This window comes from Hyposmocoma kahamanoa, unplaced genomic scaffold, assembly GCF_003589595.1.
Source record: "Hyposmocoma kahamanoa isolate Upper Pololo Valley unplaced genomic scaffold, ASM358959v1 66, whole genome shotgun sequence".
NCBI lineage: Eukaryota > Metazoa > Arthropoda > Insecta > Lepidoptera > Cosmopterigidae > Hyposmocoma > Hyposmocoma kahamanoa.
Window position 1 is genome coordinate 13,345,269 of NW_020653854.1, and position 18,002 is coordinate 13,363,270.

At 35.3% G+C, this 18,002-nt stretch overlaps 2 protein-coding genes across 5 annotated transcripts; one reads left to right on the top strand and one right to left on the bottom strand.

Annotated features, from left to right (window-relative positions):
* The first annotated feature begins 4,058 nt into the window (after positions 1-4,058).
* On the top strand, positions 4,059-8,835 carry LOC113231901 (meiosis-specific nuclear structural protein 1-like). The gene is made up of 9 exons (XM_026466442.1): positions 4,059-4,064; positions 4,138-4,314; positions 4,593-4,823; positions 5,076-5,305; positions 5,670-5,834; positions 6,314-6,392; positions 6,465-6,668; positions 7,007-7,191; positions 8,040-8,835. The coding sequence occupies exons 1-9, from the start codon at positions 4,059-4,061 to the stop codon at positions 8,269-8,271; spliced, it is 1,509 nt and encodes a 502-aa protein (XP_026322227.1). The 3' UTR covers positions 8,272-8,835.
* Positions 8,836-10,572: 1,737 nt separating this feature from the next.
* LOC113231951 (IQ and AAA domain-containing protein 1-like) lies at positions 10,573-17,576 on the bottom strand. Of its 4 annotated transcripts, XR_003310582.1 has the most exons (18): positions 17,425-17,576; positions 17,124-17,323; positions 16,828-17,002; positions 16,195-16,329; positions 15,929-16,040; positions 15,591-15,739; positions 15,340-15,499; positions 15,068-15,235; positions 14,143-14,451; positions 13,898-14,001; positions 13,644-13,789; positions 13,332-13,486; positions 13,081-13,189; positions 12,822-12,945; positions 12,245-12,364; positions 11,309-11,381; positions 11,113-11,185; positions 10,740-10,775 (listed from the first exon to the last, which is right to left on the bottom strand). XR_003310582.1 is itself a non-coding variant. In XM_026466514.1 (17 exons), the coding sequence occupies exons 1-17, from the start codon at positions 17,499-17,501 to the stop codon at positions 10,593-10,595; spliced, it is 2,493 nt and encodes an 830-aa protein (XP_026322299.1). In that variant the 5' UTR covers positions 17,502-17,576; the 3' UTR covers positions 10,573-10,592. The 4 variants fall into 4 exon arrangements, 3 of the variants coding, with proteins under 3 accessions (XP_026322299.1, XP_026322300.1, XP_026322298.1); XM_026466514.1 differs by lacking the exon at positions 11,309-11,381 and having other exon boundaries at positions 10,573-10,775; positions 16,828-16,996; XM_026466515.1 differs by lacking the exon at positions 11,309-11,381 and having other exon boundaries at positions 10,573-10,775; positions 13,332-13,468.
* Positions 17,577-18,002: the final 426 nt, after the last annotated feature.

Consider the following 18,002-nt stretch of genomic DNA (forward strand, 5'->3'; position numbering starts at 1 on the left):
CTTTAGACTGGACATTGTTTAACTTTCCAAAGGCAGCAGTATTACCTGGATGTAGGAGGAAGGTTCCATAATCTAGGACACTTCTAATTAGGGCGTTTTATAGGAGTCTCATAGTGACTGGATGGGCTGGGACCAAACACCGGTTAAAATATTTAAAAGCTGTATACACTTAATCGTGACATATTCATAATGAGGGATGCCTGTAAGTTTAGAGTCCAGAATTACTTCCAGGAATTTAATATGGTCTTTCAGTGCGAGAGGAGTATTACCATAAGATATATTTACTAATGGCGGAGAACGTTTTCTAGAAAATAAAATGACATTGCTTTTGGTTGGTGATAAATCTAACACGTTTCTATCTAGCCAATTTTTTAAACATTTTAAATCCTCAGATAGATGCTTACTTATTTCTTCAACAGAATGTCCAAATGAATATAAAAGTAAATCGTCTGCGTACTGAAGGACATTACATTGTTTAATAGAGCATTCTAAATCAAAAGTATAAGGTTCGTATTCTAGAACTCTACTCAATGCTCAAGTCAGGATTGCAATTGAAACACAAGCACTGGAAATACGACCCTAATGGCAGGGACTTGAGTATGCTTTAAACCATACTCAAATCATGACTTCAGCATTGAGTAGAGTTCTAGAATACGACCCTTAATGTTGTATAAAATTGGACTCAGTACCGAGGCTTGAGGCAATCCTTTCCTAACTGTTGTATTTATAGTTTCGTTTTGTCCTAAATGTAGAACGTTACAGTGAAGAAATTTCTCTGATAACATATTATAAATAAAATTTATTAAAAGGATTGGAACATTTAGCTACTATAGTTTACTTTTAAGAATTTTACGTTATCATATTATGCCGCGGTGATGTCAAGAAATTCAGCTACTATGGAGTCTTTTTTTTTTTGGGTATTTGGTTTCTGTCCCACTGAGGACAATTCTGCCAGTGTCCGGATTGAAAGATACACGGTATATTTATCAAGATTCACTCAAACGACGACGATCGGTTGCACCATCCTATAGACAAAGACAAAACACGGGGTTATTTGACTAGCTACTTTGGATGAAAAGCGTAAACACATGCTGTGCACATGGTAAAAGTTATAACCGTATGTTATTTTGTTCAATATATTTAAATAGAGTAAATAGTAGAGGAGGTTTTAGGGGAGAAAGGATACTATAAAAATTTGTGGGACGAGGGATACAATCTGGAAGAAGATCGTATAAAGAGACGGGATATAATGCACAGTTAAAAAAATATATGGTCAAGAGTTCCTTCTTCAAGACCGAACTCACAAAGGGAGTGATCCCTTATCCTGAGCTTAGCAAAAAAAGTGGGTCTGTAGTTATGTCCTAGGCGCAATCGGATGATAGTTGAAGTTGTTCTTTTACTGGCCTCGCGGAACTCGAAAAACCAAGGTTTCTTGGGTATTACTGGTTGAAGACCAGCATAATATTTGCCTTTTTGTCTGCTAGAAGACGACCAGTAAGTCTTCCAGTTATTGTGTAAATCAATCTTAGCCTGGGAGCGTAAGTCTTGAGAAAAACATTTATCATATATAATGGTACCAGAATGAATCGCCCATTTAGCCCATCTATCCGCTTGTTCGTTCCCAGGAATGCCAGAGTGTCCAGGAACCCAAACAAGAACAATTTGTATGCCAAGGTTAGAGCAATTGTAAAGGAGCTCTTTTGTTTTAAGATTGATTGGGTGAACATCTTTGCTACGAAAGGGGAATTTTAACAGATCGTCCAGGCAGCTACGAGAGTTTGTAAAAATTACAGATTTGTCTAATTTGTTGGATTCAACATATGAAACTACCTCAAAAACAGCGATCACCTCACCCGAATATACGGACGCTTTAGAGGGAGATTTAAAAGTTAAGGAGATATTAAATGTAGGGATCCAGACGGCAGAGCCAACAAAATCATCTGTGGTGGATTTGGAAGCATCTGTAAAGATATTGAACCAACCGTTCCATTTCTCGTTAACGATTTTATTAAAAAGTATTCCAGCGTTAGGGTCATCTTTGACAATTCCTAAATTGGTAACAATGATGGGTTTAAAAATTAGTGCATCAAAATCAATTAAAAAGAATGGATTACCAGAGTATTGATTGATAGGGGGGCCGATAAGAGATTTGTTAAAGCTTTTTAAAAGGCATGGAGGGCTCTTATGTTCCCAGTATTTAGAAGTTGTAACAAGGTTCGCTAGTTGAGTCAAGGGGGCAAGTAAGGGGTGGGCAGAATTTTGTAAGATTTTGAAAAAGAAACGGTCGCATAAGTACTGACGACGGAAACATAACGGAGGATCTAAGCTCTTAACCTGCATGGCATTGATTGGAGATGATTTCATCGCTCCTAATATAACACGAAGACATCTAGCCTGTATATTATCCCAATAGTTAACAGCGGATTTGTTACAAGGTTCTAATAAAAATGAAGCGTAATCAAAATGACTCCTTATTACAGCATTGTAGATCAATTTTTGGGTATAAGGGTCGGCTCCCCACCATACTCCACACAGAGCTGTAATAATATTTATACCCTTTTAACGTTTATTTTTAATATAATTTAGGTGAGGGATTCCAGTCATGTGGGAATCAAAAAAGAAGCCTAGAAACTTAACCTTGTCGTGTCTGTACACGACAAGGTTAAGTTTCTAGGATCCCTGTGGGATCAGTTCATCATTTAGTAAAATTTGTATATGTGGGACACGTCTTTTTCTTGTGAATACTACTATTGAGCTTTTACTGGGTGATAGGAGAAGGCAGTGATTAGTGAGCCAATCTTGCAAGTATCTAATGGCAGTATTTAGGTGGATAGTGCATTCATCAAGAGACTCTGAGGAATATTGGATGTACCTGCAGTATGCCGAGTATTCGATGGCTGAGGTGTCATATCAACTCTGTTAGTTATGTGTGGACTGGGATTAGACCATGTAATATCTTTTGTATTAGAATTTTCATAAGATTTCTTTAATAAACATTGACTACTGAATACTGATTGTATTGGCATTTAATGTATTTGATCCACTCCGCCGTCTTTTTTTATTACAAGTTGCACAAACAACGCGAGAACCACGTTTACGTTGCCTCACTTCAGTAAACGAGATGTCTGTGTCCATGGATGACTCGAGAGCATTTAGTATCAAATCTATTGGAGTTTGAGCAACTGTATCATCTTCATTAGACGCATCTTGATACACCGGTCTCAAAAACCGCGTCTTCTTTGCATTGAGTTTCCCGCTCTTTTTTTCACAAATAGCTTAGCTTGGTAGTGTCGCTACTATAAAAAAATAAAAAAAAAAATACATTAATGTCATACATAATTGATGTGATTGATTCGCTCTGGACCTTTTGGAGGGAAAAGTGTCGTTTTTATTTTGACTTTCAATTATTTTGTGAAATCTAGTTTAAAGTGGAATAGGATAGTGCTATTGTGCCTTAATCGAACATTAAAACGCGAAATTATACGAATCTCGAACTAAAATACCCGTATCGGCCCGTTTTAAGGAATCCCGAGTCAATCCAAGCACGCCGCCTCAAATTGCTTATCCTCTAAGTGGCGGCCATATTTACAGAAACCTAATTAAACTTCATGTTTAGGCTATTGGCTTTGCCAAAGCCTTAATAAATTAAAAAAAAAATCATACATAATTTTTTTCTATGCGAAAAAAGAAATGTATTCCTTTTCTATTCTATTTCTAGGCTAATCTACAATCTACATCAAAACTATTGAAATCTTAGAGGATCATTGACTTACAATTAAAAGTCAATGTAGAGGATGGAAAGATTGAAATATCTTGACGTTACGCTTTTCTCTTTGATACATCACCATAATTTTCAACAAAAATGTTGCCAAATGTCTTTCTAGAGCATGTAGTGTGGATTAAAAGTTATGGTTATTTTTTGACATTTTTATAAAATTAAAGTTATTGTTTTGTTTCCGATTTTTGAATTTCGTAAAAAGCAAACAGCATACCAATACTTTAGATTTTTGAGCGTTTTGTTAAGTTTTTGTTGAGGTTTTTGGGAATTTTATGTTATAATGGTGGTAAGAAGTGTTTTAATTTATATGAGTAATTTATGAGCGTAGGCGGTGGAGTCCAAGTTACGTATTCTTTCAGGAGCCAAAGACAGAACTTCAGAGAAATGCTCTCGCGCTTGCCCGCAAGCAAGAACTGGAAATCAACCAGCGAGCCTATGATATGGAATGGCTCAACAACCGCATGGAAGACGGTCGTATGGGTCGACTTCTTGCGCTCATACAACGAGAGGCCGATTTGGAAAAGGATTTTCAAGAGGTAACACTGTTTAAAAAGCTTAAAATGGCTCTTTAACAGGCATGAAAAAAATAAATTTTAAGAAATATTTACTTTATTGACATTTTAACAATTGATGTTTAAGCATAAATTTCTTCTGAATACAGCATTCATATGTAAATGTAAACCGCGTTTTAAAACCCCCCAATCACCATGTGCATAGGTTGACTGCTATTATTACATTTGCATGATAAGTAATTATAAAATTTTTACTGGTATCCCTGAAACATTGAACAAATGCATCTCTTCATAATTTACAGAGAACTGACCATGCAGCACTAGTAGAGGCTCGTGCTAAAAAAGAAGCAGCGCTCGCTTCAGAGATAAGTGAAGTAAGGCGTGAAGAACATTGCAAATACCAAAGAAGACATTATCTGAGGGAAAGAGACCCTGGACTAAGAGAATTGCAGAAAAAGCTAACTGCTGGGTACACCTGTAGAGATATCCAGCAACAGATCTTACATAATCAGTATAAAAAGTTACAGGAAAAAGTATGTTATTATAACTTTGTGAATTCTTAATATAACTTTTGGAAGACTTTTGTGTATCCACAAATGTTGAGATGTTTTGCCTGGTTGTTCTCAAGCTCGGAAATGCAATCACAGGATCTTTATGAGCTTGACAGTAGACTGATAAATTGGGTATTCATTTGGTTGGACTAGCTTAGAATGTTCTTGGCACTATTACTATACATGCTTGCATTTATTTTGATCACAGAAGCTTATTACACTACCTCATTCCAGGCAGATGAAAAATGTGCAAATGATTTGCTTCGAGCAGCTCTATTCAGTGACCAGGAACAACTCAAAATAAATGAACAAAAAAAGATGGAGGACAATTTTAAATATCGACAAGAGTTGCAACAGCAATTGGTGAACAGACAAAGGCAACGTCAGTGTCAATATGAGGAAAGCCTGATTGAGAAGAAAATGCTTGATGATATTTTAAGAACTATTGCCTATGAGGATAAAAGGTAATATTAGCAGTAAGCATTTCTAAAATCCACTTCTTCAATTGTGCATTAAGTATGATGGGGATTTATGCATTAAATGTCTTAGCATAAATGGCTTAGTGTAGAGTTTAAATCTTAATACACAATTTTTATAAAAGATCTGCCTTGACCTTTCATGTGATATGTTCTTTCATGGAGGAGACTCCATGCACTTCTATTTATCTCTATTCTTATTCTCCCACAATCAAACCAGGCAAAGTTGTTTTTCTTGGTTTTTCGACCTTGTTTTTTTACTGACTCGTTCCTTTGTGTTTTTAATAGTATCCAACTTCTGTCATTGTATTTTGATTATTATTCTAATTATTTTTATTATTTCTAATTCCAGGGAGTTAGAACAAAAGCGTGTGTTGGTAGAACGAACTTGTAAGGAGATGTTGACATTCCAGCAAGCTCGGCAAGCATGGCGTGACAAGCAAAAACGTCTTGTTATTGCAGAAGAAAAGGAGATTGAGAAACAGGCCCAGGAACAGTCTGATCGCAGTGCTTCTATGTGTGTAATGTGACAATAAATAAACACAGCTTTTACTTCTAAAAGCGATATCAGCATTATACCAATCAATTACTATTAGTTTACATAGAGTGTACAGATGACACCATTACCAGATTCGTTTAAGTTTGTGCTATTAGCCCATGAGATTTGTGTAACTAGTTACGATGCTACATATACACGATGTACATTGACAATAAGCAGACCCCTTTCTGGCTTAACAGACTCTCATCTGCTGTATTAAACATACTTTAAAATTGAATAAAATGATGCAATTCAATATATTAAATTATATTTACATTGGCAAAGTAAATAGTACGGAAAACTTCTGACTTCTTGGAGTTTCTCTAGTGAAAGATTGTTTATGGGAAATTCACTGTTAAGATTGATGTTTTTACAGCAATAGTATACAATTTTTTATTTGTGTTACATATAACTACACCTATTTAATCAATGTATTATGCCAAAAATCATTCTTATAGAATAGCAGAGCGGTTACGGAAGTTGCGCGAAAGAGAAGAGTCCAATGCAAGGATGGCAGCTAAAATTCTGGCTGAAGAGGTAAATATAAATATTTTTTCTTTAATAATTGACCTTGGTTTGATATATATATGATTTTACCGATTATTACAGGATAAACGACAAGAACGAATAGACATAATCACACAGCTTCAAGAACAAGAATTTATTGAGCAAAATGTCCAAAATGACATTGCCAAGAAGGAAAAACAGGAACAAGTCAAGAAAGAGGTGTTGGATGCTTTGGATGCACAACTCCAATTTAAAAAGGATGCTGCAGAACAACAGAGACGATGGGAGATTGAGTTTAGGAAGGAGGTAGGTTTATGTGAAAAATATATGGATAATAAAAATATGTGGATGTCTATGTGAAAAAGTACTTATTTTGAATTTCATTTTAAAACATAATATGTGGATAATCAGGTTCAAAAGCAATTCAGCAGTATTTATTGTATTTTTACATGTTTATTTTGCCCATAAGACAAACGCATGTAATTCGAGAATGTAATTTTGTATTTTAAAATGTTGTCTGTCTAATGGCCAGTCAGAATCTGTATACACTTTCCTCTAACCATCCTGTACCAGGGTTTTGTTCAATATTGCCTACTATGCAAATGTTAATAGTTGACTCAGAATTGCTTATTTAACATTATTAGACGGAAAGGAAAATAAAAGAGGATGAAGAAAAAGAGCGTATTAAAAAAGAAGAAGCTCATCGCAAGAAAATCCAATACGCTAAAGAACTTCGCGAGCTGGCAGAAATTGGTGCTCGCAAGAAACAAATCTTGAAACAAGAAGAGGAAGAACGCGCTAAAGCTGTCTGGGAATATAATAAGGCTTGGTTCGTCTATTTTTTATTACTATGCAAAAAAAGTTCCTACTTTAATATATTTTGAACTCTGTATGTTGCAGAATTTATTCTTCAACATACAGAGAAAGAGTTTGAAAGTTAATTTAAACTGCCTTCATGGCCGAATGGTAATCATGCTGGACTACCACGCAAAGGTCTCGGATTCGATTCCCGGGCCGGGAGAAATATTTGTATGGCCTACATTTATTTCTCTTGTGAGTTTGGGTGTAATTTGCGGTTGGCTGTGTGTATCCATGGCGCCCGCGAAACTGGGTTTTCCTAGTGCGGGGCTATGAATGTGTGCGTGTGCGTTATTAATACCAGTGCTACTATTTAAGTACTATGTGATTTTATCTCTCTCGTTTCTTTGCGCATGCATGGTAAATTACTTAATCAGCATCATCGTCACCCCATTGTATTCGTGCTAAGCCCTTGCTAACTCAACGAGTGTTAGAGGCTTTACACGTTTTTCAAAGATGCTGAGCTTTGAAAATGAAAATATTTTTTTCAAATATATTTGTTTTTAACTAATAAATTAACGTTTCGGACCTCTAAAGAGTCCGTTCATATCCAAGATCAATCACTACCAAAACAATCGCGAAAACCTCAGAACACGGTGGTGAACTTTCGATATGCAGGTTTCATCACACGATGTTTTCCTTGACCATTGTTTGTAAGAACTGATAATGTACGTACCTCAACAATTAAAGTCATAGGTTTCGAACAGACAGCAACGTTCTTCCACTAGGCTGCCACCACTTGAAAATTACTTAACGGTTATTCTAAAATAATTATTATTAAGAAGTCCTAATAATAATTGTGTTATTATTTTCATACAGGGACGCAGAGTTAGAACAAGAACGTAGGAAGATAATTCGTGAACACATCCCGCATATACTTGGTTATCTTCAACCTGGAGTGCTCAAGAAGGAAGACTTGCCCGCGGTGAGAGAGGGCGCTAATAAACACGAGCAACTTGCCAAACTTGATATAGAAAAGATGGCGGTAACGAGTCGTCCAAAACAGTTTTCCAAATGCAATGCGCAGTGTAGAATCTTGAGAGAGTTTTGAGTTAGTTTTGGTGGTTGAATTTTGTGATGTGCTCACATTATTACTCACAACATAGCATGTTTTTCGTGAAAATATACGTAAAATATTAAGTGATGAAAATGTCGCAGTAAGCTAGCTATACAACACTTTATTTTTGTTTTATTGTAATTGTACACCGAGTCAAATGATGTATAAAAACCCAATATTAATGTTCATAAATTAAAATGTAGATGGCACGTACTTTTAATTTGAAATATCGACATTTGGTATAATGACTTCAGACTCGTTGTACTATTGCTTTTTTGCAACTTAGTATTGTTGTAACTCAGGTGAAGTTAACTTCAGTATCATTAACACTCATGAATTTTTGTTATGTACTGGCTATATTGCAATTTGTTCTGGTAAAAAAAATACTGATGTTGCTCAAAATAAGACTGATAAGAGTGTACTAGGTATCTATTTAGTAATTCTTTTATTTACAAAAACCATGTAGGTTCTCGAATCAATTCTTCAAATTTTGTCGACTTGTGCTGTTTATTAGGTACATCATTCGTTTATTATTTTAAAACATTGATTGCGATTGTAAAACTGCATTGTGATTATACTTGTAGTGTTCCGTCCTTTGTAGAATATTATACCATATTTTAAAATAAAGTCTGCTTTGATATAGGAATTTTGTTATTATATGTATAATCTTAAACTTCCTACGTCATTCGTAGGAACATTTAGTTCCTTGACCATGATAAAGTAGATGGATACCGACATTGGCTTTTTGTAAGTCAATGGATACCGAGCTTTTTGTAAGTCAATGGATACCGAGCTCTATTTGTGTTCGCCCCTATTCCATTATGTAATCAAGAATGTACACTTTGTAGCTTAAATATATTATACACACGCATTCATCACATTTGTAGGTACTTGGTCGCCATTCTCCTTAATATAACGCACAAAAAGTCAACTTCCCAATAACGGTTAGTACAGAACACAAACACGGTTATAAGCTGAAAGTCAAACAATAATTAGGGGTCCGTTTGCTGAAAATATTTATACGACCGAAATTAATTCCAAATACGCCGCGCCAATATTAAAAGGGGTGACTGAAGGGTTACCATGAGGTCAGAGTAAAGAGGTACAAAGTTGTGCACCTTTAATTTTTATCCTTTTTGACGATTGACACGTGTGATGAAACAATGATAATGAGTAAATGTCTAAGCAACAGACGGTCGACATGGTATTTGTTGGTCAGCACTCATGATCAGATAAAACCCAGTAATTATGTAAGAAACGCAATTGATATTGTGTTTTTGTCGAGGGATACGTATGATGACCAAATCGGTAAACAGTAAACGTGTAAGCAACAGACGATCGGCAGCACATTTTTGGTCGATCTACACTGTAATGCAAATTAGACGTGGGTGCCTAATGCCTACAAATGTGTTCGATTTATCGATCTGATATTTATCGATCTGACACTGATATTTATTGATCGCTTACAGCAAGCGATGGCAATCATCGACAAGATGAGCAAAGGTATTAGCTGACAGTTCTTATTGCCAATAACAATATTCAAAAATCGAGCAAATCTGTATGCACGTATTGATCGTCAAAACACATCATGTCGAGCGACTATAACTATCTAATCTGTAGGCACCGTAACGTATGATACGCTTTACAATACGCTTCATATACTAGGTAGGTTGTAAACTCAATTGAACACTCGAATAAAAAGGCAAGCCTGTCGTCATCGTCCCAACCAAATCCTCCGGGAGGATTATACAGGCTTGTCTTCAGTGTTACGCTCATCTTATTCAGTCGTTTTATTATCGGTTCGTCTTGCCGTAACTGTTGCAATATTCTCAAGTCACCAGTTCAATAATCTAAATACAGATGTAGTGAATGGGTTAATACTATTAGTAACTTGCTCTACTATTTTACCTTACGCATTAACTATTGCCGTCATCAACAAACTACATCATCCTTATAGGGGTAAACGGATATTTTGTATTGCTGTGTCCTACAAATTATTTGTCTTCGTGGTCACAATACAAAAAAAGCTGGATTTGGCATTTTTGACGCAATAAAGAAATAAAAGTTGCTAACTCAGCACACAGGTCGGGGCCTGATAAAAATCTATGAAAATCATTCGGACCCTTTCGAAATGACACTCCATCTGCGGTATTTGTTCTTTTGCCCCGCAAGATAAAAATAATTATTTTTGAAAAGCAATAATATGGCGAATATTTTTTATGCTCTATAAATATATGCTTGCGGGCTATTTATTTCGTAAAAAGGCGCAGTGATAAATACAAATTTAAGTCGTCAGCCACTGTAGAATAGATTTATTAAGCAATTGTACTAGCAACACTACCAGCTTCACTACCGAGGCCTTTCTTCTTGTTTTTCTTTGCTTGTTCTTCATACTTCTTCGCCAGTTCTTGATATTCCAATTGCTCTTTTATGTGTTTCTTTTCGATTTTACCCCATTGAGTTTTGTCTGTATACCAATTAAGGTACTTTTCATAGTCCTGGAAATTTGTACATACATGGTTATATATATGTAGTATATATGTAGGTAGTGAATATGGTTTTTATTTCCGAATTTGTCGATAAAAAATATTGTTGTAAAAAGTTGAACATAATAAATACTATTTAGTGCACCGAGTAAGAACCAACCCAATAAACGTTCGACATGCTCCTTGAAGATACTTTTGTATCTTATAGGGTCCCATTCAATGGCGAACATGTTAGCCGTATATACATATAATCCACGATTTTCAAGACACATTTTTCACGTAAAATGTTGGTTGAATTAATAAACACGTTGAGTGCCTAAACCTTTATACCAATTTTTTATATTTTTACCGTTTTTTGTTCCGTGGGGTCATCTATTACGTGATCGAAGACTTCTTGTGTGGTTAAACCTTTAGCTGCCATTCTGTAACAAACAATTTCAAGTAGGCCACTGCAAAGAAAATTATAGGGCCATTGTATTATGCACAGGCAATATAGTAGAAGTGCTCGAGGGCGTGTCACTAACAGTACGCGAGGTTCCACGTACTTGAGTTCAGTCCGTCGTTTTTGCTTTGTACAGTAAGCTCGTGTCAATTATCTTGCGCAAAACCTCGAAAATCCTGAAAAATGTCTTATTTTGCAACTTAGTAGTGTAATATTTATAATAGTAATGCACCAGTATAATATTATCCATGGTGCTGTTTCATATAATCGTTAACGATCATTTTAATTAATTTTTTATCTTATTTTTACGGCTATAGATTTTTTGTCATAAGAAACGAAAGTGAACTTAGTGCCGCTGCGATATGGCCGACTTGTTTTGGAGAACGTTAATAGGCGTTAATTGTTAGTCTTTCACCTATTGTCATTAGATGGCAGCACGTTGAATGAAATTTCAATTATTAAATTAAAATGTCGTAACTTGCAATAATAGGTATTGAACTTTCACCGATGTGCCAACTGGGTAAAGTTTAAATTATATGAACAGTCTAGAATTTGTCACATCTTGTTAAATTAGAAACAGTTAGAAACCACGACCAAACATTGTCTGCATCCGTGGTCGAACGGTTACCATGCCGGACTGCCACGCAGAGGTCTCGGGTTCGATTCCCGGGCCGGGAGAAATATTTATATGGCCTACATTCATATCTCAAGTGAGTTTGGGCGTAATTTGTTGTTGTCGTCTATGTATGTGTCCATGGAATATGAGTGTGTGCGCGTTAATTAAATTAAAATTAATTATTAATATCACATTTATTGTCAAGATTTTATAGTGTTAACATTATGTGAGTGTGAATTTTGGCGACAGCGGTTCTGATAGTAATAGAGGCTTAAGTCCCTTCCATTGTTTTTGTCTTCCGTGGTATTATGGCAGCAATATATGGCGTCCAAATTGGGACTCACCTATATTTCTATTATATTTCCATTAGCAAGCACTATAAAAACGTTCACGTAAAAGTCACTTTTGCGAATAAAAACGTACCTAACAATACGTTCAGCGGTTAAGAAACTCTTCAAAGACTCCTTTAAGTATTCGTAGCTATATCCTTGTAATGTATAGGCCAATGTGTCAATATCCAGGTCAGGGGGTACCATTCGATTGCTAAAATCAAGAGTAGTTTATTTTAGTAAAATGCATGCTTTCTGAAAATAATCATCATTAATCCATTTATGTCCCATTTGGCTCGGGTCTCCTCTCAGGCGAGGGTTTACTTCACACGTTTTCCGACGGTTGTGAACTTTCTTCGACAAGGCTTATTATATTAAAAGCTCATGGTATATTTCAAATTAAACATCGCACATAAATTCTAAGAAACTCAGAGGCGCGAGCCCGCATTCAAACCCACGGCCTCTGCTCGAGAGACGATAGGTCATTAGGCTACCACGGTTCTCTGTCAATGTGTATCTAGATTTATGTTCTGGGTGTGCGTTGCCTCACTGGTGGGAATAGTGAGATTTTGTGGTAGTGTGACAATGCTCTTATGGAAGTATTAGGTGGTAACTGTGAATATGTAACATAATTAAATTTTACTGATTTTATACAATTTTCAATGTCTTACCTCAAAACCCATTCTCTAAGTATTTCGAAGGTCGTCGAGTAATGTGTATTCGGCGTCAGGATGACATTTGGGAAACTTTTCAGCAACGCTCCGCTTTGGGTCAGCCAAGGATCAGCACATCCTCCTGTATTGTTCTTTAGAACTTAATTTCAAATTAAACATCACTTAATATGAAGTGGCCAAACTTTACGTCATCTTGCGTCCTCTCACGTCGTCAAACAGAAAAAAAGATGCCATACAAAAAGACAATAACACGTACCTACAATAGTCACTTTGTCATGTTTCTGAAACTGCTTAAACAACTTCTTTATTAGGTGTTTTCGGAGTAGTGAATCGTTTAGCTTGGCTTCATTCGGTGGCATTTTTTTCTGTAAGTATTTTAGGTATTATTTTCATTATTTATTCTCATTGAAGACATCGACGAGGCTCTGTGATTAAATTAGGTAGATTGTTCTGTAGAACTAGTTTTTGGTTATATAAAAAAATTACTGGCGTAGTTTTGTATCTTACCTTACCATAAAATAGTCGTTGAATATGTTTAAAATAGATGACGCACGGTTGAGATGCTCTTGCACATGTTGCTAAGGCATCCGCTGTTTTCGCCACGACAGCGGTTAATTCTTCGTCTGCATACTCTTTGAGATCAACTTCAAAAAGTGTTGCATCTAAATATGTCTTAAATTTTAAAGTATCTTAAAGCAATTAACTTAACATTATCTCAGTGCTTGTCTCCCAGTGGTCAGAGATAGCAATAATTTTGTTACTTTGTGTTTTTTTAATTCCCAATACTTTTGACGATGTTCGATTTACAAATAGACTTACCGTTTATGGTAGCCATTATATGGACAAGCGTAGTCTTTCCACTTCCTAGAGGACCGATTAAAAGTATTTTATTCAAACCACGTATCAATTCACTGCATTGTTCCCACCAAATTGCTTTTATTTCAGCCGCATGCGGAACTGCTTGTCTATAATTAAAATATTACTACCTTAATTATTTTTTTGCGTTTGTGCTTCCAAATATTTCAAAAAAATGTTGCGTTCCGTAGATGTATTAAATGTACAAAAGTTCTTACTGCAAATTGCATCGAATATCATCACCAATAACATTTGCTTCACCTTTGAAATCATCGAAAGTAGTACGAGGATACTCTTTTATTATTTCTTTAACGATTAAATGCTGTAAAGAAAAACTTTGATTTCCATGACTGAAACTTTTAATTCTAGTATAATATTTCGCCTTAGCTTTATTATTAAAGCAGTTTATTCAGAGATGGATTAATACTTATCTATTTATTTAACTTTTATTTTTCACTCTTACCTTCATAGCATCTCCGATATCCATAAGCTTTTTTTCTTTCTTCACCTTTTTTTTCTTACGAGTTATTCTTGGAAATTCTGCTATCATAACTTCAGGTAATTCTTTTTCCATATATTCATAATCTCTTTCCATCGCATCTTTTAACTTTTTAAGTTCTTTTCTCATTACATCATCTACTGTTGGCCTTAATTCCATTTTCACTTCTGTAAATGCTTTTTCTTCTTCGATGAATTTGACGTATTTTTCTTTTACATCCATAGTATTTAATTCGTCTAGATCATCCCATCTTTTATGGTACTCTTCAATTGACTGCAGAAGTATATTTTGAATACATTCAAAGTTAAATAAAATTACGTATAAGGACCTACAAATGATCTAACCAAAAAGCAATCAGCTGCTCCAAACAGTTATTACTTACTCAACATAATAAATATTTATTCACAATTGAAGGGGTGTTTGGTACGTAGTACAAATTCTTATAACAATACTGAACTTATGGTTACAATGAACTTATTTTATTTTGTCGGTAATATTCTTCCCAAAAAAAGAAGGGAAAGATTTGACGCTTTTGAGATATGGTGCTGGAGGAGGATGAAGGACTTATGTTGGATAGAAAAGAAAACCCATGAGGAAGTATTGAGAATGATAAACGACAAAATAATGATCCTGAATACTATAGAGTACAGACATGGGTAAATGATTGGACATTTGATACGACACGACAAAAGACCATTTTGGAGGGAAAGATCGAGGGGTAAGGAGGTCAAGGAGCTGGCTTATAAGAGAGATGACTGGAAGATGTTCCACCGACAAGATTATAACTCTTAAGTTTGATGATGATGCTTCACAACACTACCTACTATCTACAAAACATTCGTAATTTAAAATGCACTCGGTTTTCTAACATTAAATCAAAAACATGTACCGATAGCACATTTTCTATTCTTTCTGACTTTGGAAACATGTAACCAGGGTGAGTCGATGGATTCTTCATAGTTTTCTTCAAAAACTTTTCTTCAAACTTCTTCTTCATGGCTGCTTCCTTTTTCTTCATAATGGCTTCGATTTTTGCCTGCTTCTTTTCATTTTTTAGCTGGTGTTTAAATTTTATATTTAATTTCTACATTACTTACTCACTTCTTGTATCAAGCCACAGGTTTAAGCTCATTAAAATGAAATATTTTATAAATAAATTACTTCACTCGCAGATTTATCTTTGTTTTTCTTCCTTTTATCCACAACAGTTTGATAAAAAGTGTTATACTCCTCAGGAGTGGGAACCGTTCCATTTAGAATCAAAGTTGATCCACCCTGGTTGTCTTTCGGTATGTCATAGAAAAAATTCATTTTTTTATACCTAAAAAAATAAAATTGTTTTCATGACATTAAACTCACTCACTACTTGGTTTCAGTCACTGCCTACATTTTCTGTGTATCAAATAACTTACCATTGTCGAAACCAATCTCTAATTTCATCTCGATAATCCTCAACAATTTCACGTCCCCTTTTCTTTTCGAAGGCGTTTTTAATTTTTTCACAGTCTTCTTTATATTCAATTTCATACTGTGCTCGCAATTTCATTCGTTTTGCGCTTACCTGGGTAATTTTATTAGTACAAAACATATTGTACTTGTTTAAACATGAAGTATACGAAAAGCTAACTGTCGGGGCGGTGATTGTTTTAGTTAGGTATGGCAATGATATTATTATTGAGTTGTGTGGAATTTGACTTTGGTTTATATACTCTGTCTATACATTCAATTTAAAATTGAATAACATACTTACTTGTAGACTATGCTCCATTGCTGTTTTTTCTCGTTTTTTGCAGATTCTTAGGCCTAATAACTCATCGCGTTTACAATCTGCTACTTTCTTTCTTTTTAGCTCAAAATACTTTCTAAAACAACAAGCATTTTCAGGTGGACCGATGAATTAATTTCATTAATTGCAATAAAACGAGTTGTTTGGACCTATCCACTTATGCTGACTTCATGAAACAACAGGAATATATTTTTGATAACAATCACCACGATATGCAATTATGAAAATACCTGCAGTACTTTTGTATCATATTCGCTGCCCTTGCTCTTGTTTCCAATGTCGCTGGCGTATTGGTTTCTCCTTTTAACTCTTTTTCCCACATCTGCCTTTTTAAGCGTCGGAGTTTCACCTGCCGGGTTACTTGTCTAAAAGCCCAAAATTAAGATACTACCTATTATCGCGTGACTTTTCATATGTACATACAATCAAATAAGCTTTTACACATCGCATAAATAATATGTGGTAGTTTAACCTTGGTTACTTTTACATGCAACTTCATTTGCATTTAGTAGCAGTAGAGCTCCTTGTAAAAGAGTTCGTCCAGGGAAGCACTGCCACCTTACCATATCTGCTGCCAAGCAGTAGTGTGAACATTACTGCGTTCCGGTTTTGAAGGGAAAGATGCTGGTGAAATTACAGGCACATAGGTCTTGTCAACTTACGTCTCAAATCTTTGTGATTTAAAGCTCTGAGTGGTACTGCAACTGTTATGGACAGGCGTGTCGCTAACTCCCGTCACTTAGTATTTAATAAAAGTGAGGATCTCAATATTAAACAAACCCGTTGAGCAATTTTGGTGTGAGTGACGCAACAAACATATAAAGGTGCAAACTTTCACATAATAAATTAGTGGGATTAACCACCTTGCCTTCTCCTGTGCCGCAATCATTGACAGTAGGTGTCTTCTCTCTAATGTTTCATCTGACTCTTTCTGTTCCACTTCGTAAATTTGTGTTTTATCTTCACTGTCTGTGGCATTATCGTTATCCCACCACTGTGTAATTTCTTCTCCGGCTTCTTCTTCTGCTTCTTCTTTTGCTAAGTAATGATTTAATTCTTTATTTGTATTTAAGGTTTGACTAACATGCCTACATGTATGATTAACTTCCTATAGCATTATAGCATTTTCTATAAATCCATGACTACCTTATAACTTTACCTTTCCTCTCCATTTCCTCAATTATCTTTTGCTTAGTTTCTTCGATCAAGATTTTTACCTCTTCTGATACCTCGGCCTTTTCAGGTATATGAACTAGCTCAATATTGCAAGGTGTCAGAGCGAAGTCTTGTAAGCCGTTGTGTGGAAATCTATAGTTACTCCCTTCCAATTTGTTTAATTCGTTCTTTATTTCTTTTATTCTGTAGGTAGTTTTTCAACATTTTGGTAGTTCATGCTATTTAGAAATTATCACGATAATATATTAGGAAAAATCGTGACGAAATGTACATTTATACTTTACCTGCAGTCGACGGCCTTTACAATGTCGTGGATGTACTGATTCTTTTGTATTTGTAAATTGTGATGTGCACAATCCATTATTGCATTGTAAATACTTAAGTAACCTGTGAGTATCCCATTTAATCTTAACACCGCGTGGCAGATTATCTTTTCTGGGACCCGTGCATTCTGAAAATAAAATATCAGTGACATTTAGAATTTACACTTTTTTGTTACGCTACGTTCGATGTTAACATTGACTTTACAGAGACGGCCCGTTTCCGTTATCTGAGGTGGAGTGTTTACCGGTTGACACATGGTTTTATTAGGTATCATTGGTCTTATGATACCCATTAAATCAATAAATCAGTTTAGGTTGCGATGCTGCGATGTGACTTTTTTTAGCCACCACAGAGTTTTTTTAGTATATAACTCCTGACCTGTAAGTCCACATCTATTGCTGTTATCCTTTCCAAATGCCTAAGTACTTCATTCCATTTCTTGAAGTAATAGTCAGTGGACATAATAAATTGTATAAAAAATAAAATTGATATTATATATCATTCTACTTAAGGTAGAATTCACGATGGTTATGAAATC